At 53.8% G+C, this 23,035-nt stretch overlaps 4 protein-coding genes across 6 annotated transcripts; 2 read left to right on the top strand and 2 right to left on the bottom strand.

Moving 5' to 3' along the window:
• Window positions 1-14: 14 nt before the first annotated feature.
• NDUFB10 (NADH:ubiquinone oxidoreductase subunit B10) lies at window positions 15-1,637 on the bottom strand. The gene is made up of 4 exons (XM_003210690.5): window positions 1,395-1,637; window positions 1,032-1,170; window positions 561-700; window positions 15-222 (listed from the first exon to the last, which is right to left on the bottom strand). The coding sequence occupies exons 1-4, from the start codon at window positions 1,540-1,542 to the stop codon at window positions 122-124; spliced, it is 528 nt and encodes a 175-aa protein (XP_003210738.2). The 5' UTR covers window positions 1,543-1,637; the 3' UTR covers window positions 15-121.
• On the top strand, window positions 1,586-9,694 carry RPL3L (ribosomal protein L3 like). Its single transcript, XM_085237244.1, has 10 exons — window positions 1,586-1,720; window positions 3,315-3,507; window positions 4,108-4,276; window positions 5,130-5,265; window positions 5,896-6,082; window positions 6,659-6,819; window positions 7,083-7,184; window positions 7,473-7,568; window positions 8,038-8,157; window positions 9,577-9,694. Exons 2-10 carry the CDS (start codon window positions 3,450-3,452, stop codon window positions 9,631-9,633), a joined length of 1,086 nt encoding a protein of 361 aa, XP_085093370.1. The 5' UTR covers window positions 1,586-1,720; window positions 3,315-3,449; the 3' UTR covers window positions 9,634-9,694.
• A 486-nt stretch (window positions 9,695-10,180) lies between these two features.
• On the bottom strand, window positions 10,181-18,371 carry LOC104913489 (testis-expressed protein 2-like). 3 transcript variants are annotated; one of them, XM_085237240.1, is made up of 12 exons: window positions 17,572-18,371; window positions 15,440-15,556; window positions 13,900-14,759; window positions 13,625-13,825; window positions 13,251-13,554; window positions 12,788-13,005; window positions 12,454-12,600; window positions 12,242-12,341; window positions 11,958-12,090; window positions 11,714-11,851; window positions 10,918-11,597; window positions 10,181-10,819 (listed from the first exon to the last, which is right to left on the bottom strand). In XM_085237240.1, exons 3-11 carry the CDS (start codon window positions 14,734-14,736, stop codon window positions 11,120-11,122), a joined length of 2,556 nt encoding a protein of 851 aa, XP_085093366.1. In that variant the 5' UTR covers window positions 14,737-14,759; window positions 15,440-15,556; window positions 17,572-18,371; the 3' UTR covers window positions 10,181-10,819; window positions 10,918-11,119. The 3 variants fall into 3 exon arrangements, with proteins under 3 accessions (XP_085093366.1, XP_085093367.1, XP_085093368.1); XM_085237241.1 differs by lacking the exon at window positions 15,440-15,556; XM_085237242.1 differs by lacking the exon at window positions 15,440-15,556 and having other exon boundaries at window positions 13,900-14,756.
• Window positions 18,372-18,381: 10 nt separating this feature from the next.
• MSRB1 (methionine sulfoxide reductase B1) lies at window positions 18,382-20,827 on the top strand. Its single transcript, XM_010719532.4, has 4 exons — window positions 18,382-18,530; window positions 18,746-18,888; window positions 18,991-19,105; window positions 19,712-20,827. Exons 1-4 carry the CDS (start codon window positions 18,476-18,478, stop codon window positions 19,741-19,743), a joined length of 345 nt encoding a protein of 114 aa, XP_010717834.2. The 5' UTR covers window positions 18,382-18,475; the 3' UTR covers window positions 19,744-20,827.
• Window positions 20,828-23,035: the final 2,208 nt, after the last annotated feature.

The raw sequence follows: 23,035 nt of genomic DNA, 5'->3' as shown, positions 1-23,035 counted from the left end.
CTAATGGTATGGCAGATGTTTGGGTTTGCAAGTTTATTGTAGATCATCACAGTTCACAGATGCAACACAGGATTTGATAAAAGCACCACTGACAGAAGTGCCAATTATTCTGTATCCAGATCTACTGAGATGCATTTTCTTGTGCCTTCATTTCTTCTATCATCCTGTGCTTCTGCTTCATCAGACATGTCCTGGCATTTCCATGGACACCAAGATCACCATCTAAAAGGAAAGGTAATCATGTGAATGTCTGAAAAGTAGCCCTCAACAGCTAAGAGAGAACCAGCTCTGACCCAGGTGAAGTGTGGCACTTAGGACAGTGCAAGCTGCAGTGCTGAGAGAGAAATGCACATAGCTTTGGGTACTGCAGGAGTGTCAACAGTGCTGTGTTTATTGAAATGTCACTGCCCAGGGCTAGTGGGTCTGGCACATCTGAACACTGAACCCAGATCTGCATCATTTTCCAAGAGGGAGTTTTAATGTAAAGATGAGATCTTTCGAACCCTCCTTTCCCCATATGCTGTTACAGCTATAGCAGATGTGAAGGCTGCTGTACTCACATCTGTCTTGGTAGGCTTTGGTAACCTCTGCAAGCTGCTTTGCCTCCTTGGCACAATTCTGAAAATGGTTTGGTCCTTCCCTGTGCTTGCATGCACCAAGCCTTTCCCGGACTATCTCCACAATCTGCTGATCCACCAACCTGTGTGGGAGATAAGTAAGAATGCAACTGCAGCACATGGACTACAGAAGAGCAGAACAAAGGGGTGATAATATATAGAAATTCAGTGCTGCAGAAACCAGGTCGTGCAGGATGGCACTAATGCCAGCCTGCCCAGCTAAGCAGGCTCCAGGGGACAGAATGACTGCAACCACCAGGGGATAGTAAGGGGTAGACACAGTGGCTTAGGTAACCATTCAACACCCCAAAATCCACGTGATTCCAAGCCAACCCCCGCGACTCCTACAGCCGACCGAGAAGAGCAGGAGCGCTCTGTGACTGCCCGCTGGGGGCAGCCCTACGCCAGCCGTACCTGTCCCTCCTCCACTGCGCTTCAGCCTCGTAGAAGCAGAGGTAATCCCCCTCCATGCACTCGCTCAGGTCAGGCACACGGCGAAACTTCTGGTGGTAGTAATAGGACTTGTTCTTGGCTTGCTGGCGCTCGACCCACTCTGCAACAGCAGCGGCACGGTCAGGCACCTCACAGCCCGGGGTGTAGGTGCGTCTGTCTGTGCCACCACCGCTGCGTGCACCGCCTGTCCCTGTATCCCCGTGTCTGTCCCGTGTCCCCGTGTCCTTGCTTCCTTCCCGTACCGGTGTCCCCGTCCCCACACCGCGTCGCCGCCCTTCCGACGGCAGCGGGAAGGCCGCGCTCAGCCCGGTGCCCGGTCTGTACCTCGTACGAAGGTAACGGGCGCATCGATGATATAGTCGAACGCGGTCTGGATGAAGGTGATCGGGTTGGGCAGAGTTGAAGTGCTCTCCGAGACCGGAGTACGGCTCGGCGGCGCTTTGTACACCTCCGGGTCCGGATCGTCCGGCATGGCGGCGGCGGAGCTCGGCGGACGGCGGGGACGAGGAGAAGATGGCGGCGCCCCCCACAGCGCCGGCGGCGGCGGCGGACGCAGAGGTCAGAAGGCGCGGCTCTGCGCATGCTCCCTAGGGGCGCGGCGCATGCTGGGAGTTGTAGTCCGCCCGCGGCCTACCTGCTATGGCGGCTAGGTGAGGGCTGGCTTCATGTTTTCCAGCATAGAAATGTAGTATCGCTAAGGTTGAGAAAGAAGACCCCAAGTCCAACGGCAAGCCATCCCACTATGCGCACTGATGGTGTTCCTCAGTGCTGGATCTCCGCGGTCCTTGAGCACCTCCAGAGTGCCCAGAGTACCCCCTCCCTGGGTAGCAGTGCCAGTGCTGGGCAGCAGTCGGGACTGCTCTTTCAGAGAACTGTTTCCTAATTTCCCACCTGAGCCTCTCCTGGTGCAACGTGAGGCCGACACCTCTCATCCTGTCGTTAGCTGAGAGCAGAGGCTGGCCCGCGCCTCACCACAGCTTTTCACTGTGCTCGCTGTGCCTGCTGGCTCAATCTCTATCCCAGGAAGAATCACAGCCTTTATTCCTGGCCTGATGGGGGACTTCTTAATCTGTCCCTACCCAGAGTTTGGCCACTGGCTGTGCCCCTTGAAGGAGCTCCCACAGTTTGGCTGTGCAGAGTGCAGTTGGAAAGCTATTGTGATTGGTGCCATTCATGTTGGACTTGAGGAGGGGAAGCCGTAAACTGAGACACCAGCAGTTGACCTTTACCACATCCCAACTGTTAGAGTAAAGCTGGCAGCTTTGCTAAGTATGAAATGAATATCGCACCCAATGAAGCTAGTGGCTAAATTTGTGTCTTAAGTATTAAACAGGAGGTGCACGTAGTGATAGCCTCTTCCTGCTGCTGACTTGAGCTGAAGACGTCCCATGGTTTGTAAAGCTCGGCACTGCTGCCTTTTGGATTGCATGGAAAGGGGCAGTGAGCAGGGCTAGGTTATTGGTTAAATTAGTGCTGAAATGGGGCTGGACCTGACATAACTTCACTCGGGATGGAAAAAAGGCTTGGTGGAAGGTGCAGCCAGGTTCTCTAACTGGTCTACAAGGAAGGAGTTGTAGTGGGCATAGATCTAACTCCTTGGTGCTTGGGCTGGACCCTAGTTCCCCTGCCTCGAAGCCAATACCATAAGAATTTGTCAATGTCTCTCTAAAATGCTGTTGCTTTTCTCTGCCTGACACAACCTGACTTGGGATTGCGGTTTGTATATTTAGCTCTGCTAATTTGGTTTCAAGGTACATATTTAACCTGCACATGTTCTTATTACTGATTCCTTTGGGCATCCTTTCTGGTTTCTTCCGATTGTTAGCTGTGCTTGCTTGGTGCCATTTTCATTGATGACAGAGCATTGAATGTGACCCTGTGAATTCTTAGCAGGCCCTTTTTGATGATTCTGAAAATAAAAATTACATCACAGTACAGCAGACCTATTAAATAACATATTTCTCCTTTAAATTGTTGAAGCAGAAAGGAAAAAGATTGTTGTCAGTTAGTTTGCACCATTTTTCCAGAAGAGTACTAAATTCTTTGATATGTGTGGTAGAACCTTAAACAAAAGCCCGTGCCATTACAAATTATTTCATGTTGGAAGTAAGGAGGAGCCCAGAATCTCTCCAGTATTCACTGATGTTAAAAGGGATATTTCCCCTGGTACTTTGGGCTCAGTCCTTTGAGTATCTTCTAGGACCCAAGGGTGAGTCTGATATTTTTTATTTCTCCTTTCTACAGTCCCACCGCAAATTCTCTGCTCCTAGGCATGGCCACTTGGGCTTCCTTCCTCACAAGAGAAGCCGTCGCCACCGAGGGAAGGTGAAGACGTGGCCTAAGGATGACCCCAGCAAACCAATCCATCTGACAGCTTTCATGGGCTACAAAGCTGGCATGACACACACCCTGCGGGAGGTGCACAGGCCTGGACTCAGTAAGGATTGGCTAAAGGAGGGGATCTTATCCAGGAGGAAAGAGGGGGAACAGACTTGTTGTTGGGAAAGGCTGCTCATAGAAATGGGTAGTGGAGCACGTATCTTCTTGGCTATGTCCTGTAATGCTGTCCAGATATTTGATAGCCAAAGGCCATCACATGACCTATGTAAGCTGAGTCTGGGGATTTCCGGGAAGTCCCTAGTTTGTTGGTTGGTGGTTTGTTGGATCCTGCTGGCAGAAGCACCCTAACAAATGCTGGGCACTGTGAAACACCCTCATGGGGAATTTTATAATGTTACCCTGTGGGATGACTATGAGATCGGAGCTATACTCCAGGGCATCCAATGCTCCTTCCAACATGCAGAAGATGGGTTAAAGTGTGCTGAGCCATAGAATCTCTCCTCTTGGGTGCCTGAAGGTCAAACTCTGCATGGCTCTCCAGCAGGACTTGTGGATTTGGGAAGAGATGGAAGATCTAGTAGTGAGAGTAGAGTGTGACTTTGCCTCTAGCATACTGCTTGCTTAGTGGGCCAGACACATAGACTGCTAATGGCTCCCAGGCAAGAGTCTGATCACTTTTCCCTTTGCTATCTTGCAGGGATCTCCAAGAGGGAGGAGGTGGAGGCTGTGACCATCATTGAAACCCCACCAATGGTGGTGGTGGGAGTTGTGGGATACATAGATACACCAAAGGGCTTGAGGAATTTCAAGACTGTTTTTGCTGAGCACATCAGTGATGAGTGCAGACGACGTTTCTATAAGAACTGGTACGTGCCTCCCTGGGTGGAGTGTCACTGGGGTCTCTTGCAGGCTCTCTGCGTTGCCTACATGTTGCAGACAGCTCAGCTACTAGCAGCTGGCTCTGAGGTGGAATGAAACAGCTATTTAGTCATGCACAGAGATACTGCAAACAGCTTGATGCTGGGAATCAGCATATGCATATGTAAATTTATTCTAATAGTTGAACTGAGTTAGTGCTTTCTGCAGTATCATATACAGTGCATGCTGCAGGTCCATTTTAATTAGTGTAGCTTGGGCCCATCTATTCCTCATTAAACTGAGATGTTTGAGGTAGGCAGCAAGTGAAGATGGGAGGAAAAACAGATTTTTCAGGAGGAATACTGATGCAGAATGTGCCCCTTGGCCCTTGTAAACAGTAACAGCCCAAATCCCACACCGACAGAGAGGAAAATGGAAACATGAATTTCATAACCATGGGAATCGTGTCTCCTGCAGAAGTGTGTGTTGGCCATCAGATCCACCCACCACATGCTTCCAATCCTTGTTGAAGGCTATGTTCTCCTTTCTCCGCTTAACTCTGATTTTGTGCTTGTATTTTAATGGCACTGAGCCAGTCAGTAGGAGACAACTGGATTATTCTTCATGCAGAAAGGTCTGAATTAGCAGTCCTTTTTGCAGCTCATTATTTGCTTTCATCTTCCCACCTCAGAGCCCTCTCTCATGAGCCTGGCAGCCAGGGATGATTCAGGTACCCATGGGTACTCTATGCCTTCAGGAAGATGCATGGACCTTCTCTCCCCGTGCTGTTTAGTCTGCAAGGCACAGTGAAGAATCAGTTCATGTTGAGCTCTTGATAGACGTTAAACGTTTCTGTCATAGGCACAAGAGCAAGAAGAAGGCTTTCACCAAGTACTGCAAAAAATGGCAGGATGAGGATGGCAAGAAGCAGCTGGAGAAAGACTTTGCGGCTATGAAAAAGTACTGCAAGGTCATTCGTGTCATCATGCACACACAGGTCAGGGTCTTCCTCAGCTTGAGAGAGCAGTTAGGGCTGGGAGGTTGGCACAGGGGTTGTCATGATGGGGTCAGGGGAGACAGCCTGTGAAAGCAGATGAAAGGCTTGGGGAAGAGCATGCGGACAGTGGGAGGTGCTGGCTGCCCTTTCCAATCACCTCCTGACACCAGTCCTGTCCATCTGAGCTGGATTCAGCAGGGCTCCCTGCCTGGATATCAACACAGGGTGAGCCCTGTGTCAGCAGGAGACCTAGGGCCCCATGATCACCTCAAATTAGCAACTGGTGTCGAGTGTTGGGGAAAAAATAACCCACAGGCAAACACAATTTTGCCAGATGCAGATTGCTGGATATACAAGGCCCATTTTTGTGCTGATCCCTGGAGTTAGCAACTGCATTGGAGCCTGCGGCAGAGCTAAGCTGGCTTAACTTCACTTGTGGCTGGTGCAGACGGGGAGGGACACTGGCTGTCATAAAAGAAGTTGACATTGTGGTGGGGAGGGGTGATAGGGAGCTGGCTCTGCTCACTCTCTGTGCCTTTCACACCTCACTAGTAGTGGGTGTTGTGGCCCTGCCTGCATGTTCACAGGGTGTGAGGCAACATTTTGCCCTAATGCACTGTCTTAACACAGATGAAGCTGCTTCCACTGAGGCAAAAGAAAGCTCATGTGATGGAGATTCAGCTGAATGGTGGGACAGTGGCTGAGAAGATTGATTGGGTCCGTGAGAGGTTGGAGAAGCAGATCTCTGTGCACAGCGTCTTCAGCCAGAACGAGATGATTGATGTCATTGGTGTGACCAAGGGGCATGGGATGAAAGGTACAAAGTGGGAGGACTTTGGCTTTATCCTTCTCACCTTATGCTGCCCATAAGGAAATGCTGAGGGGAGAAGAGTGTGAGCCACGCTGAGAACCCACCAACTTATTGTACAGAGAGTAGCAAAGAGCAAGTAGCAAAGAGCCTGTGTATCTCAACCACGGTGTGCATTTCCACTGTAGCAGAGTTTGGTTTCCTTTATGTCAGTGTTGGCTATGTTGTCTGCCATGCCCAGAGTCCTCCCTGAAGGCTTAGAGGTGTTGTGAGGATGTAAAGGCGCTGCACTTCTCATAAGCCCCACATTTGTGAAGATGTGGGTGTTTGTGTGTGTGTATATGTGCTCAGCAGGAACATATCGCAGTCTGATCAGATCCATTGGAAGTGAGAACAGTTCTGTGCTCTGGCCCCTCACTGTGGTGACAGCTCTTGGTCTCCTTCCAATACGGTGTCTTCTGTGAACATCAGAAGAACGACAAAACTTTCTCCTCACTTCACATTCCCTCCCAGCACTCAGACATCAGCCCTGAATCTCCCCTACTCCCCAGTGTTCTCATTACCCCTGTCTGGTCACACTTGCAGGGGTGACAAGCCGTTGGCACTCCAAGAAGCTCCCCAGGAAGACACACAAGGGCTTGCGCAAAGTTGCCTGCATTGGAGCCTGGCACCCAGCCCGGGTCGGCTACTCCGTTGCTCGTGCTGGCCAGAAGGGCTACCACCACCGCACAGAGCTCAACAAGAAGGTATGGCCCAGCACTGCACCTCCCTTCCATGCTGTCACATCCTTCTTTGCACAATGGCCTCAGTTCCCCCACAGCTTCTTTTATGTTACCCTGGAGATGTGCAGGGTTCTCGTTCTGCGTATCTCTTCTTGCTTCTTGCTTGTTTCCTGCTCAAAAGGTGCACCGCAGGCCACATCTCAGTGATAATCATGTTTGTTGTTTCTGTGGCATCCATCAGTGTGAGGACACTAAAGTCACCATTGCCATTTTCTTCCTTTTCTCAGATTTTCCGCATTGGCCGTGGAATCCATGTGGAAGATGGCAAAGTGGTGAAGAACAATGCCTCAACAAATTATGATGTCACGGAGAAGAGCATTACACCTCTGGTAAGAGGTAACAGGGCTGAAACTGGCCCTTGCTGTAGGAGTTTGGGTTAGAGAAGTAATTCTTTGGCAAGACACAGCTGCATAGGAAATGATTTGGATTCCACTGAAGGAAATACATTCAGTGTGGCTGAAATACTCTGGTGACATTGGATGGCTGTTCTGAAGGCTGTGCATTTAGATAGCTTGAAGGACTGTCAGTCCTTCCTCTACTAGAAAATGTCACCAGCTTGTCACGTTCCCATCCAGTACTCCTGCCTGCCTGCCAACCCTCTTTGTCTCTTCCTCCAGGGTGGCTTTCCTCACTATGGGGAGGTAAACAATGACTTCCTAATGCTGAAGGGCTGTGTCGTGGGCCCGAAGAAGCGTGTGCTCACTCTGAGGAAGGTGAGAGTGGGGAGGGACTGACTGTAGCTCTCCACTAACAGATGTACCATGTGCATGAAGCCCATGAATGCTGGGCCGTGAGACTGGTTGAGCTCTTGATGCTGTGTGCAGAGAGCGTGTCACATGAGTGTGGTGCTCAGTGAGACCATTTGCAGAGTGGCTAACTATGGCAGTGTGCAGCAGAATGTAGATGTTCCTTTGGGGGTGTGGCTGGGGGAGTTGCAAGTGGAAACCTTGGCCATAAACAGATAGTGAAGAAATGAAATGCAAAGCAAAGAGCAGGCTTGTTTCAGAGCAAGCAAAATTATCACCTGCCATCTGAGCACCAGGATGTTCCTCTGAAAAAGTAGATTTCATGGAGCAATTGTCTAATGGATGCACTGAGGACACTTGAGCATTGCCTCCACCAGAGCAGACATCCAGATTTTCTTAAAGATAAGCCTAATGCACTGTGACTTTTCTCTTTCAGTCCCTTCTGGTGCATACACGCCGCCGAGCTCATGAAGCCATTGAACTCAAATTCATTGATACCACTTCCAAGTTTGGCCACGGCTGCTTCCAGACAGCTCAGGAGAAGCGTGCATTCATGGTGAGTTACACTCTGCACCAGCTCCAGCTGCTGGGCCGTGCTCACAGCTGGGGCTAAAGCAATTGACTGACTCCAGCCAAGCATCTGCTTCTAGACATAATAACAGCCAGCTGAGCGATTGGGACCATCTTGCATAAAAGACAAACATGAATTCAATTCACGCAGCAGATATTATGCTAAGGAAGAACATGATGATCATATGAGTGATCCAAGACAATGCAGCTAGCAAATAATATACCATATGGCCAACCAGTTTCCATTCACCATGGGATGTTTTAAACAAGCAGTTAACTTGGCAAGCACTGTATTGGACATATGGTCCCTTTCACTCATAATTGTGAACTTCTTTGATTTGTTTGGAATGATTTAAAACTTTAATGTTCTTAAGAGGAAAAGGTTGGGTCAAATTCAGCCACAAATTTGTGATTTTTCTGTCAGGAAGCTTTCAAAAAGGCCAAGCAGTATGTTTTTCTTAAATCCAGGGCAAAATAAATCCGAAACAAACGTAGCTTCTTGAATAGTTTTGCAGCCTACGCCAGGCTGGTGCCTATGTCTGAATACAAAATTGAGGAAGTGTTTAGTGAGCTAGACCTGCAGCTAGCAGAAAAAACTGCTGCATAACAGGCAGACATAAACTGTGTCTGGATGTGGCCCGTCAGCCAGAAATCCTACATGAAGCTAGCTAAGCCTCCTTAGCCCCAGGCAGGGGGATTGGTTATGCAGTGTCTTAGCAGAGCTCTTTTAGATGTTAAGCCATTTTCCTTTAGCTCAGCATCAGGAGCTTGTTCTGCAGTGAGAATGTTCATGTTCTGCTCTTGTTGTCACTGCAAATAGCTGTGACATGGAGGTCAGAGACAGGGAATGGTTTTACCTGGTTGTGGGTGGTTTATTTGCTATTTTTTACTGTGAGTGAGAGGTTCCCCCATGAATAATATGGTAAAACTTTACATTTTACTAGAAGTAATACGGCACAAAAGCAATTCTTGCAAACTGCTCCTATGGGACTTCTCTGATCCAAGAAAACCCCTTTTATTTCCTGATGGAAACCCCTCAGACTCACTGAGTTGGCTGATGTGATTTTGTGCCCTTGGCTGTGGGAAACCTTACCTTGTTCAGGCTCATACAACTGGGTGGTTCCAAGCAGGTCATTGCCACTTGCTGGCAATGTGTAGTTCAGATAAACAGTTTGTGCAAGACCGTGATGTTTTGCTCGTGATTCCTGCAGGGCTAGCAAGGCCCCAAGGCTTGCTGGTGAATGGCAGCACAGGGCTACTAGATGGGAAACAGAGGCCAGCAGCAGCCTAGCACAACAGAAAGGGGCCAAAGCTGCAGTAGTGCTCCACACAGCTCATACACAGCCTTGAAAACCATGTTTGTATGCTGCTAACACTTAGACCTCTCCTCACTGCTCTCTTGTAGGGCCCTCAGAAAAAACACTTGGTGAAAGTGAAGCCAGGTGCGCAAGAAGAGCTGTAAGGGATGAGATGCACAAGGCTTCCTAATTGGACAAACTTCAATAAAGGGTCTTCAAGCTGTGCCTGCTGCCTATCTTCCTTCTGGAGGAGTGTCTTGCCGTGTATACTGCTTCCTATGGGCAGCAGTGTGTCCTCGAGCACCTCAGCCACTGGAGATGGTACAAGTATGTCTTGGTACAAGTAGTACTTGGGACAGGTTCTCATGGAGAGGGAAGGCAAGTGTCTACTCTGTCTCTCTGGATCCTCCCTTTCCATGGCCCAATGAATTTCTTCACTGGCATGTATTCACTTAAACCACGGTGAAGCAATCCCCTTCTCTTCCAGAGCAGAGCAGGTGCCAGCAGGAAGTAGAAGGCTTCCCTACTGACTGTCTATGCCCAGCCTCACTGACTGTCTGTCCCCTTGCCATCTCCTGCATACACACACACATACACATGTGCTCTTCTTTTTGAGCACAAGCCACATACTTCTCTCTGCACAAGACCCCTGGGCCTATCTGGCTCCCTCAGCAGCCCCAGGATTTCATGTACAATAACATGGCTGATAGGTAAGACTGGCCAGTGATGGATTTATTCAGATTTTGGATTAGTTTCTCACCCGTTTTCCTTGCAGCCCAGCTGCCAGTGGAAGAGTGTGATGCATCTTGGAGTTGTGGTGCCTTGGATCCAAGGTGATTGTGACTTGTTGAGTGCAGAACCTATCTGGATGTCCTGCACCCTCTTTGGGAATCAGACAGTGGAAACTATGGCCCTCTGCTGCTCTGGAGCTGTCCACTTGGTTAGGAGGAATCCCAAGATGCTGGTGGGAAGTATGTGAAGTTCTTGGGTGTCCAGCAAACCCCTTCCCCTGAGTCTGCTTTGTCTCTGAATTTTTTCTTGCAATATTTAAGGAGCAGGCTCATCTACAAAGTGCAGGACGCTGAGAATGAGATGAACTGAGATGCTCAGGTCCCGTGGCATAGTACTGGATGCCATCGGTGGCCAGGCCTCAGCTTGGTGATGTGTCCCAGTGAGGTCCCTGAGCCCTTTGCGGTGTCTCTATCCTGCCCATAGGGCTGCACTTCAGAGCCTCTTCTCTCCCCTGGCTGGTATGTCCCTGGGCAGCTCCCCAGTGAGTGGCTGAGGATTCAGGCCAGAATGCATGATTGGAATGATGAGATCATCCATGTTTGGCATCACCAAAATTTTCTGTAAAGGGGAATCCAGAATAACAATAAATTGATTTTGAGTAAAACTGGCAGGTTTTGTTCAGCCCTTTAGTGAACCCAGCCCTTGGGGTCAGGCACCTGAAATTCATGCTGTAGCTTCTTCTCAATCCACTCAGTGACATGTACGAATGTTACCTCCCTCTCACCCAGCTTTGGGCACACCTTCAGTTCCAGCTGGGGTGGAATACGGAAGCTGTACCTGTGAGGAGAGAGGATGGGGGCAGAAAGCATCATGTCCCACACACGTGGCACAGCCCACATGACCAGCTTGCCAGAGGCCTCACTGAGGGATTCTGGGGACCTGTGTCCCAGGAGGAGGTGACCAGTTTGTGGTAGGAGCTGTACATCCCAAAATTGCATTTTTGCATCTCCTCCCAGGTGGAGACCAGGAGGGTCTGAGAGTCCTTTTGGGAGAGCAGGCCTGGCTTGCTGGGACCCTAGATGAACCCACACCCCAGCCCTGGTTTCTTGACCAAGCCAAGGGAGATGGGAAGATGGCAGGAGGATGCACATGGAGCCCACCCAGAAGGAAGGAGAGCTGGTACCAGACACGGTCAGTTGGTGGTGGTGGCACATTCACAGCCAAGGTGCCTGCCAGCTCCTGCACCTCCACCATCAGCAGCAGTGGTGTGTTGGAAACTTCCTCGATCTTCTTTTTGATGAACTCATTTTCCGTAGCCTTCTGGAAGTACTTGGACTTGGCAATCTTATCCACAAAGCGCAGGATCTTCCGGCCCGTGCTGTTGCTGCTGACATGGCTGAGACGAGGGGACCCGCAGGATGAGACCCCTCAGAGACACAAGTCCCTTTCCAGGGGTCATCATGAGGTGGTGGGGTACCCCACAGCGTCTCAATCCCAGAATTTCCCCCTCACCCTTCAGTGCCAGGTGGCGGGACTCGCTCCCCTGGGGCTCCAGCAGGCTCTGCAGTGACAATGTCCTCCTCATCAGAGGAGCCAGCGCTGGATGACTCTGCATCGCTGTCTGCCAGCAGGATGAGCCGAGGCTTGGTCCTGTGAGTCCATGGCTGCATCAGTGCAATGCCATGGGAGCAGCACCCTCTCACCTCACTCAGGTGAAAGGATGTGGGTGAAACCCAGCCCTGTGTGGTCACCTTACCCTTCTCCGCTTGGCTCCACTTGCCCACTGTCTTCTGCAGCACCCTCCTTTCCTAGCTTGCAGAGGTTCATCTTTGTCTCGAGGGTCATCTGCAATGAGCCACTGTAGGTGACCTCCATGTCCACCCAGAGACCTGCGAAGGAGAGGGAATGAGCTCCCATCAATGCCACAGTGGCTGCTCATGTGCCTGCTAAAGCCTCCCTGCTTGGGATCCCGGCTGGCACCTTTATAATAGCCACCATGGAGCCAGCCCTACTGTTCCTGCTGTTCTGCAGAGTTCTTACCTCGGTCATTGATGGTGGGCTTGGAGGCACTGAGGATGGAAGGAATGGATGTGCCCATGTCCAGCTCTGTCAGTTTCAGCTCATTCATAAAATATGGGAGCTAAATGAGGGAAACCACATGGGGATGGTCACTACAGCCTGGCACCCACTAACGTGATAGGACAGGGTTCCCAAGGGTGCTGCAATCTCCTGTGATGATTCCTGCTTCTCACCTTGATCTTGCTCAGCTTTTTCTGGATCTTGCTGGACACTTGCTCAGCCCAGTAATGCTCCCGGAGGAAGTCCCAGAAAATGCGCCCTACTAGTGCATTCACCCAGGCTATACAGCCCTCACTGCACCCAGCTGTATCTTCACTGAGCTGTGAGTGGGAAGAAGCCATGAGAGCCTGGAGTCAGCTGGGACCCCATGGGCTGGGGCCCTGCACTGCAGCTTAGCTGCTCCAACCATTTGTTTCGAGGGTAAGATGAACACCAAAGGATGGGAGACAGCAGTGCACGTTGTTCATCAGCTCTGCTCAGTGCTTGCATCCAGCTCTGAGATCTCACCTTGGTGGCTGCGGGGCTGCCCAGTGTGCTGTGAGGGGGGCTCTGCTCTGGGCTGCTCCCTGTCTCTGCTGGCACAAATTGGGCCATGTAGGTGCTGTAATCCAGAAAAATCTTCTGCTGAAAGATTCCGGCCAGCTCCTTGGATCTGATGGCAGAGGGGATGTCCTCAGTGCTCTCGCTAATGCTGCTGGCACCACTCTGTGCAGCCAGTTCTTTGCCTGGGGACACGGAAACATGTGCAGGTCTGGCTGCAGCAAGAGGTGATGTGTGCAGGATGACGTGCCGTGATGCACATGCAGCGATGTGCTGCATGGCTGCCATGCACACACACCTTATGCTGCAGAAAGGGAATCCTCCAGGCTGGAGGGCTCTGGGGGAGGTGAGCCCTGTTTCTGCTCCTTCATCTCCCTCCCCATTCACCAGTGCCTATCCAGAGCCCATCCTCCCAGAGGCCACATCTCACCTGGCCTGGCTTCACCACGGCTGCTGCTGGGGGTCCCACGGCAGGCTCGCAGGAGATGATGGTACCACTCCTCCTTCTCCCTTCCTGTCCTCCCAAAGAGGTACAGGCATCTTTCCCTGCAGTCCCCTGGGACGTCCTGGCCAGGTGCCTGTGGCTTCCTCATCCCTTCTTCCCCCGGCTGCTCTGTGCCATGCTCATCGCTGCTCCTGTGCTCTGTGTCTGTCTGCTCTGGGAAGAGGATGCAGATGGGGTACTTCTTGTTCCATAGTCGCTTTCGGGCCAAGCCGGGGGGGGAGAGAGAGACCTGCAACACCAAGAGGAGCGTGAGGCACTGCGGGGTCCCTGCGAGGGGACAATCCCTACTCCCAGGGCACCTTGGCACCGTTCATATCGTAGCAGCGATGGCTGACGAAGGCGACATCGAGGATCTCCTCTGCGAAGGTGGCCTGGCGTGGGATGTTGCTTTTGGGGTAGGACAGTTTGAGGACGGCCCCATCCAGTGTGGCCAGCACCGAGTGTGTGAGTGACGGGTGGTACAGCTCGGGGTCGTAGGCGTGCAGCTGGTTCAGCCAGCCCTGCAGGGACAGAGCCGGCCGGCCGTGGGCTCCCCATAGCCACCCCACAATGCCCACTGCTGCCCTTTTCCTACCTGCAGGCCATGGGTTCCCTGCAGGCTGTCTGGGAGCAGTTCGGGGCGCAGGCGCGGCAGCGGCGGCGGCTTCAGCAGGAGGAGCAGGACGGCGAGCAGGCCCAGCAGCAGGCCGCAGGTGAGGCCCAGGCAGAGGCCTGCAGCGTAGGGCGGCAGTGGCAGCACCAGGTAACCGTAGGTGAGCAGTGCGACGCAGGCCAAGGCCCGGCCCGGCACCGTGCCCCCAGGCAGGGCCGATGGCGGTGGCTGCTCCGGGGGCTCGGCCTTGCGCTGCGCCACCTCCACCACCTGGATGACGTCCCCGTAGGAGCAGATCTCATAGTGGCAGTTCAGGGTGGGTTCCCAGGGACTCCAGTCCCGCGCCCGCTGCCCCCCGTCCCCTCTGCCCCCCGATTCCCCTTGCCCCGGGCTGCCCCCTGCCTTTGCCTGGCCCGCAGGGCCGCTTTCCTCGGCCATCAGGCGGCTCAGGCGGCTGAGGGGCTCCTGCATGGCCTCTGACAGCCGTCTCCTGGTGTCCTCCAGCCTGGCCTCCCGCAGCCGGAGCAGCGCGGTGCGGCTCTCCGACGGGGACACACTGGGGGAGGATGGAGCCGTGCGGGACTTGGATGGGGCCAGCCGCGATTGGGGGCCCCGTGGGACATCAGCCAGGAGCATGGAGAGGGGCTTCGTGTCCCCCTCCGTGGGGAATAGGGTCACGCTGCCCTCCCCGCCGCTGCCATTCTCCCTGGTGCTGGCAGGATGGGACTTTGTCCCACTGATGTCCCTGTGTCGAGGAGAGCCCGGGGATGGTGCCAGGGTTGGAGAGGCCTCCGCCGCCACTGCAGCCTGGTCTGCCATCGCTCACATCACCGGTGGTACTGCTGAGAGAAGAGGAGAAAGCAGCTCAGCTCGGTGCCACATCGAGATGCAGCACATTGCTGCCAAATGACCCAAGGCTGCCATGATCTGGATGCCTCTGGACCTAGTTTGGGATGCCTTTGGGGACATGGGGTTGCCATCACCAGTGGGCTCATTGGGGTGCTTGACCTCCATGCTGTCCCTCCCCTTGCAGCATCACCACAACAGGAGCAGGGATGAGCCTGGGGCTGCCTCGTGCCTGGGATCTGCTTCGTTGAGATCTTCAAAGCACTTTCCTACCATGAATTAATTACAGGCTGCGTCGCAGCTGCTTCCAGCTCCGTTTATATAATCTCATGCTTCGTGGTTTTCACTTTGCTCCTCATTTACATGAGCCAACTGTTAACCCCAAATAATCATGTAGGATGCACAAGGAGAGCACAATGCAGCTTCTGGAGCTAACAACCCACGGGACCCAGTGCAAGATTCATCCCTGCTCTGCTGCCATACTCCTGCAGGATCTGCCCAGTCCCAAGAGTGCTCTCCTTGTGTTTACTCAGCAAACCCAGCACCAGGTGGAGCCCTGTGCTCTGGGGCTGGTGCCATCCAGCCTGCAGCACCAGCCTGGCGGTTTGGTGCCACACTGTCCCCAGTGCCACAGTTGCCCCCAGTGCCACCCACAGCCCTCCTCAACCATGCCTACCAGAAATCCCCAATGCTCAGGGGGAGCTGCCTGGCTGCTGCTCCCTGTGCCGGGTCAGGGGCATGCCAGCTCTGCTGTGGTTACCAACCTCTTCAGAATTCCTGGGGTTTTAGAAAGCTTAAAAAAGAAAATGCAAAAGAAAATGACTGTTTCCTGAGAGACCATTAGCACAGTGGAAGACTGAGATAATAATAGCCTGAGTATATATGGGAGTTTTCATCTGGCAGGGATGCCAAGTACAGCGGGGGCTATGCACACTGCAGTGCAGCCACCTCTGGGGTGTGGGGGAGGCCAGGACTGTGTGGAGCAGTGGAGATGGAACCTGCAGCTGCCAGGCAGGGCCACCAGCAGCCTGCAATGGTGCTGCATGGGATGCCCTATCGAAGGAGCTTTGCTTGGAGCATGTGTCACTGGACCATGGCTACAAAGATATGAAAGCCTCTCAGCAGGACCCTGTCCGTTTCTGCTTCAGATGTAAGGCTGTGAGCCAATCCAGTGCAAAGAAACATGAGCTGCAACCTGTGCCTGCCTGGTGCCTTTGAGCATCTTCCCCCAAAATCCTCCCCTGACACACAAAGCACTGAGCACTTTTGCTGTGCTTCACTGCTCAGCATTGGCTCACACCAACAAACAACACCCACATCCTCCCAGGCGGGCCACTGCCAAAGTAATCTTTGCTTCTGTTGTAAAATCAAGGAGAGTTAATTGACAAATTAATTTCCAGCAGCCCTCTCCTGTTAATGAGAGCTGCCAATGGCCACTCGCTGGAGGAGGGCTGGCACTGCTCACAGGGTGATGGCAGAGCTCTGCCTTATCTCTGAGGCTTCTTTCAGCCAGCCAAACAAGTTGGAAATCCCTCCTCTAATTATCTTCACAATATACTGCTGCAGGAACCAAACCGCCGTGGCTATTAGCACTGTAACTGGAGAGCTCCCTGCATTATCCCATGATTAAGGACTTCAGTGGAAGTCACACTGCAGCCTAAGGACATAAATCTGACAAGTGCAGACTGCTTCTCGGCAAAAACGGAGAGCTTTGAGTATAGGCATGGATTCCCCTCCTGACAAGCCTGCAGTTAGCACAAGATGGGCTGGATAGTTGATGCTGCTGAACCAGAGACTTTCTGGCTTATGCTGGCTGGAAACCTGTGCCCAGAGGTGCGTGCAGTGCTTCAGTGTGTTTGGAGCCCTTCATGCCCCTCCCTCTCGTTTGCTGTCAGTGAATTACAAAGGAGGCACCTTCCAAACCACACAGCAACACAGCGTCCTCGGATCCCCCAGCCCTGCCCCGTGCCTGCCACAAACCATCAATCCCTGGGGCTCGAGTGGAGCGTGCCGGAGCCTGAGACACAAGTCTGACCTAATTTGTAATGGCAGCATCCAGAGGGTAGGAGTGCTGGGGTCTGCACATGACGGCCCCCCCGGCTCTGCTCCTGACTGAGAGATGTGGCCATGTTCGTTGTCATTAAGAACCAGAGCCCAACGGAGTGTTTCACTCCAGACCTCGGGACTCCTGCAGCAGTAGCTCCTCAGGACAGTCACCTGCACTTGTCCCAAAGGCCCTGGCGTTTTTGCTCTTGCAGCAAGCAAGTGCAATCTCAGCGAGAGCCCATGGACTGAATCATCCAATAGTATTCAGACACAGCCAGCAGTTCGCAGTGCCAGGTATTTCAGAAGGAAAAGGAAGCGACGCACAGCTCATCGCCTCCCAGTGCCTGCAGTTCACCTTCACAGCAGAGCTGTTCCCTTGCAGCACACCGGGCTGCTGCCACCACCTCCTTCCCCTGGAGCCCTGAGCACAGTACGTCCCATACCGTCCCCCAGCGACCCATGTACAGCAGGGACGGTCCCCACAGAGTCTGGAGCTCTGCTGTGCCCTTGCTGAAGTGGCAGGAAGGGCCACAACCCCTGTTGAGCCCGTGCCCCATCGCGACCCACAGCGATCCACAGCGACCTACAGCTTCTGTCCCCTGGTGCCTGCAGCCAGGCGGGGGACCCCGTGTAGGGATGGAGGATTCCGGACCGCAGAGCTCACGCCCTCCCCAGAGCTTCTCGTGAGCCCCGAGAGATGGGGCAGCCCTCAGCCCGCCCCAGGGGTTGCGCAGCCTCCAGCACCGCTCCGCACTCCCGTACCTGGCTCGGACGGCAGCGCCGGGATGGGTCGGTCCCGGTGCCGGGGAAGGACGAGCGGTGCCGGTGCTGCCCCGGAGAACTGTGCCGGGGGAAGGGGCCGGTGTGGCACAGTCTCGGTGCTGGAGGATCCTGTACCAGTGAAGAAGAGCTGGTGCCGGTACCGAAGGGCTAATGCCGATGTTGGGCAGAGAAGATCGGGGCCGGGCCGGTGCTGGAGGTGAGCGGTCGGACCTGCTCCTGGTCTCGGTATGGGGTCTGGATAGGCAGTGCCGGGCTGCGGCTCGCCCTCTTCCAGCCGCGGTGCCGGGAGCATCCGCAGGATCGCGCCGGGCCCCGCTCCGCCCCGCCGAGCTCCGCCCCGGGGCCGGTCCCACACGGCTTCTTCGGCTCAGCCGCCCCCGGGGCTGTGGGGAAAGGAGCGGGAGGGGAAAACGGGGGCCACCAGCTCCGAGTCCGCCAGGGGGCTGCTGCCGCGGGTTAATTAACGGCAGCAGCCGATCCCCCTCCGCATCCCTCCCTGATCTTGCAGGAGCTAATCCTCCTCCCCATCCCTGCCTAATCCTGCAGGAGCCGCCCGTTCCCGGCTGCGGCTGCTCGGCAGTAGCCCCGCCGTTAGAGGCTCAGGAGCTGCACGCGGCACACGGACACGCGTGGATGTCCCGGATGGGACTCACAGCTCCCAGAAACCGGCGGACACCGGCGGAAGGGACGCTGCCACCGTGGGCTGTACGGGAAGCGACGGGGGGGAAACTCGGCGTTGCGGGACCCCCCCGGGGCTCCGCGGCGGCTGCGTCACGGCGCCATCTCGCGGCCGCGGGGCCGTGCCGGTACCGGGGCGGTACGGGTGCCGGAGGCGGTACCGGGGGCGGTACCGGGGCGGAGCCGGGCGGCAGCGGACGCAGCCATGTCGTTCTGCTCGTTTTTCGGGGGCGAAGTGTTCAAGGACCACTTCGAGCCGGGTGAGCGGGGCAGGGTGGTGGCGGGGGACCCCGTGTAGGGATGGCGGATTCTGGACCGCAGAGCCCCTCTCGGTGCCAGCTCTCTGGGATCAGCGGTTGTCCATGGTGGCTAAAGTCCAACGCACGTGGGAGACCCGTGGTGGCTGACGTGGCCGCCGGAGGGCTGGGAACGAGCGGGGATCCCCGCGGCTGACCTCCTCGTGCCATCCTCCCAGGTGTGTATGTATGCGCCCGGTGCGGCTATGAGCTGTTCTCCAGCCGTGCCAAATACGAGCACTCATCCCCCTGGCCGGCCTTCACCGAGACCATCCACGAGGACAGCGTGTCTAAGCGCAAGGAGCGTCCGGGGGCCTTGAAGGTGATGACTGTGAAACAGCTCCCCAAAAACCCCAAATCCTCTTTTCTTAACACCATCTGCCTTTTTTTACTTGTTTTCTAAACCTTCTCTTTATATTGCCAGGTGTCCTGTGGCAAGTGTGGCAATGGGCTGGGCCACGAATTCCTCAATGACGGCCCCAAGCGGGGGCAGTCCCGGTTCTGAATATTCAGCAGCTCGCTCAAATTCATCCCTAAAGGTGAGGGATGGGGTTTGGTGGCTGCCTCCATCCGTGCTGTTATTCTGGGGGGAGCCACTAAAGCCTGGCAATGCTGTGAGGGGGTGTGCTGCTCCCAGTCTTAAACAAATCCCAAACATCTCAACTTGGTCAGGCTCCATGGGGACCTTGCGTAGTTAAATGCAGGGTGATAGAAGTGGCTGTGGGTCCCCCTGTTTCAGAGGAACCTTGGTGCTGCAAAGCAGGACAAGAGGCTGCTAGAGGATGGGGCTTTGCTAAGTCTTTCCAAGCGGCACTCGCATGCAGTGTGGTTATTGCCTCTGCTTTGTGCATAGGGAGGAAGTGCAGGGAGGACAGTGCTTCCTTCCTGTATGGTTATTGTGCTTCTTGGTTCCCTGGTGTCAGAAAAAATAAAACAATTTTGGAGGCTACCTCTGTGTTCAGGGCAGCACCCAGCTGTGCCGTGCTGTTCTGTGTATAGGACTGCAATGCTGTGCATGGCAAAGTAACTGCATAAAATGGAGAAGCGGCGGGGGGAAACTTGGCGTTGCGGGACCCCCCCGGGGCTCTGCGGCGGCTCTGGAGCCAGGAACACAGGCACTGATTTCTTTCTTTCCCTTCTTTTAGGCAAATCAGACAAAGACCCACAGGAGAAGTAAGCGAGCTGCTCTACATGACCGTTGTGAGGGGCCATTCTCACAGCTGGGATGTATGGGAGCAGGGACTGTGACAGAGTCCCTGGTTTCCCAGTCTGCTTCTCTGCTCCGAGTCACCTCAGTCCTGGGTGCTGGGAGGGAGCTGGGGGTGGGGAGAGGGGCTGCTGAGCTGCACATGCTGGCAGGGCTGGTTTGGCACAAATTGTGCTGAAGGCTGCAGCTCTTTGTTTCACCTGCCCTTTCCCCCTCCCCAGCCATCCCTCCTCCCAAACAACCCTTCCTCTGCCCATGGCAAGCAGTGCGTGCCGGGACTGTCACCATCCCGGCCAAGAAGGGCTGGCTGTGACCCATCACCACTGCCACCCGGAGCTGCTCTGCTGCCATCTCCTGCTGGATTAGCTGGGATCAGAATCCAGGTTAATCTCTGGTGCTATTCTGAGCTGGGATCATGGTATGAATTGTCCTCTGTAAATCCTCTTGGGATGTGAGGGCAGTGATGTTTTATGATCCTGCTGGATGGCAGCCAAGCGTTCAGCCCTTTGCCCATCTTGCACATAGCAGAGGCGGTTCTGGATTCACTGTGACCTTGGGGCTTGGTTCCGGCCTCCCACCATGTGTGTCACTGTGCTGTAACCCCGGTGATGTTAACGGTTCCCCCTGCTGCAGGGAGGCCAGAACCAGCCCGCTGACTGCACCTCACGCTACTCAGGCTTTACGAATCACGTTTGCATTCTCTCTGCACTCAAAAGGGCTCTGGCACTGATTTCTCCTTAATTCAGGGCCTGATTCGTGGCCTTCCCTCACCATTCTGCTTTGTTCACTGCCCAGAAGCCAAATCCTCCTCTTTGACATCAGCGCAGAAGGATTTTTGAACACAGCAACCCTTTGTCTGACCTTTAGGTCTGGCATTGCATCTGTGGTCAATGCATGTTACGGTTCGGCTGCACTCAGGGCACTTCAGAGGCTTTTCTCTGCATTCATTTGATCTCTTCAAACCCCTCTGGCACTGAGGAGTGCCAGCTCGTCACTGCTGGCCTGGTACCTCTGAATACTGATAATAAACCACTGATTCACTGTATCAGAGAAATAGCTTTTTTCCTTTCTTCTAAAAATCATTTCTGCTGGCACCATGGTGTTGGGAGGTCCACCCTGGGGCACTTCTCTGCAGATTTACTTGGTGGTTGAAGCATGCTGAGGGTCTGCAGGAGGCAGGAGCAGGACCTGTGCGAGGCGTTGCTACATGCATTTGTTCTGTGTTCCCGAAGTCCTGGCCGGCAACCTGGCAGCAGGTTTCCTCTGTGTCTCTGGATCTCCAGACCTGAGCTGTGATGGGCAGCCATGGAGCAGCACAGCACCCAGCGTTGGGGCTCTGCAACCTGAATGGTCTGGAGTTGGTGGAAGCTTTTCAGACAGCTTTTGCCGTCTGAAAAGGGAGATGCTGATGCTTTAGAGGTCTTTGGGCTTTGCTGGGGTCACAATTTAATTGGAAAGATTTTCTTGTTCCTTAAATTCGTATTTTAGCTCAACTGCAGCTGGGTTTAGATTGTTTCAGTGTGTTCTTGGTGAGCTCCCCAGCTTCTGGCTGGGCCTGGTTCTCCAGGCTTTGCATCCCTACGGTGCTGTGTTTGTCCCCAACTGTCCTGGGCTGGATTCAGCCTCTGATGACTGTTACTGACTGGTAATCAGCTTCCTGCTGATTGATTTCCTGATCCTCTGATCTGCTGCTTCAACTCTGGCCTGGTGACCTCAATCGAGATCCAGAGGCTGGAGGGGAGATTGTCCACATCCCCATCCTCATCCTCATCCCCAGCCTCATCCTGATCCCCAGCACCAGCACTAGCCCCGTCCCCAGCCTGCCCCCCCTCCCCAACAGTTGGATTTGGGGTATCGGAGCGCACAGCAGGGACACCCCGCATCGCCCCCGGCGCCGCTTGCAGTGCGCGGCCGCAGACACAGGAGGGTGCCAGCGCCGTTCCCAGCCCCGAGCAAAGCTGCAGCCTCCCGCGATTCCTCGTCTGCTATCCTCAGCAAAGGGACAGCGGCCTCGCGGAGTGGATTTTCCCCTTGATTTTCCCAGTAGGAAAACCAACCCGAGCCGACAAAGCCCGGGATGCTCCAGCGGGGCTGAGCGGCTCTGCCGAAATTCCTTCAGAGCCTCTGATGCCCGCGGAGGTTCGGGCAGGGCTGGAGCAGGTGATGCTGTGGCGAAGGATGCGGCCCCTGTGCCCCCCCAGCACCTCTGACCCCCTCCTCTCCATCCTCCTCTGTCCCACAGTGATGGGCTGCACTCAGCGGTTCTTCCCCCGCCATTAATCCTCGTTTTACCAGTACACTAATGACAATTCTTGCCTTAATGAGAAGGTTTTGCTTAGTTGGGCAAAAGAGGCCCCAGATTGGCGACGTGGGTTTAATGCCATCAAGGGCTCTGAAGACAGAAATTGAATTACGTTAGCAGGCCTATGCAAACTTCCCCGGTTGTTTAAAAGATCATTAATTTCCTCCCCCGTAGCCTCCGGCTGACCTCTATTTTTAATTTTTTAATTTTTTTTTATTTGCATGGCACGGGGCGGAGCTGCCTCTTTGACCCCCCTTGGCACGGCTCCAGCAGTGGAAAGGCGAACGGCCAGAGCCCGGCGAGCCTCAGATTAATTCTCCTAATAAAGCCGACAAGCCCTATAGAAATTACGTTACTCAAGGAAAAAGAAAATGACCCGCAGGCATTAGGAAGCTCTAATTACCGTTATTCCTTCAAGCCAGTCGGCTGGGCGGGGAGCCCTCTGCCTGCCAAGGGTTTCTTTTACTGTGCACCCTGAGTTTTGTTTCAGTTTGAGTGGAGGGGCTCAGAGAGGAGCACACCTGTTGATTGAGCACATCCACCAACAGCCAGAGAAAATTAAGGGCTTATTTCACTCCATTCTCTGATTATTGGTCTATCTCAATGCCGGGCTGCCTCCACCCTGCAGCACCTCTCACTATCACTGCTCTATTCCACAGAGTTTCCTCCATCCCAGGGAACCTTCCCAAGCCAAATGTGGAGAAATTCATTCACAGTTTGCGGTGCATGTTAATTAGGGCGTTAATGACTGGAACAAGTGAGAGCAGGTTTGAGCTTGCTAGAAAAATGTTTAGCCCAAGGAAAATTGATTTTTTTTTTCTTCCCTGGATGCTGAGATCTGACTTTTTAAGGCAATTAGTGAGGGTTTATTTGTTAATCAGTCATACTTACATGCTTGCTTTGGGGTCTTATCTCTTGCTCCCAAGTGCACGTTGTTTCTAATCATAATCTCCTTTTCTG

Source organism: Meleagris gallopavo, chromosome 16 (genome assembly GCF_905368555.1).
Source record: "Meleagris gallopavo chromosome 16, MGAL_WU_HG_1.1, whole genome shotgun sequence".
Classification (NCBI taxonomy): Eukaryota; Metazoa; Chordata; class Aves; order Galliformes; family Phasianidae; genus Meleagris; species Meleagris gallopavo.
Note: the sequence above shows the minus strand (reverse complement) of the source record. Positions and strands in the feature narration are given on the sequence as shown.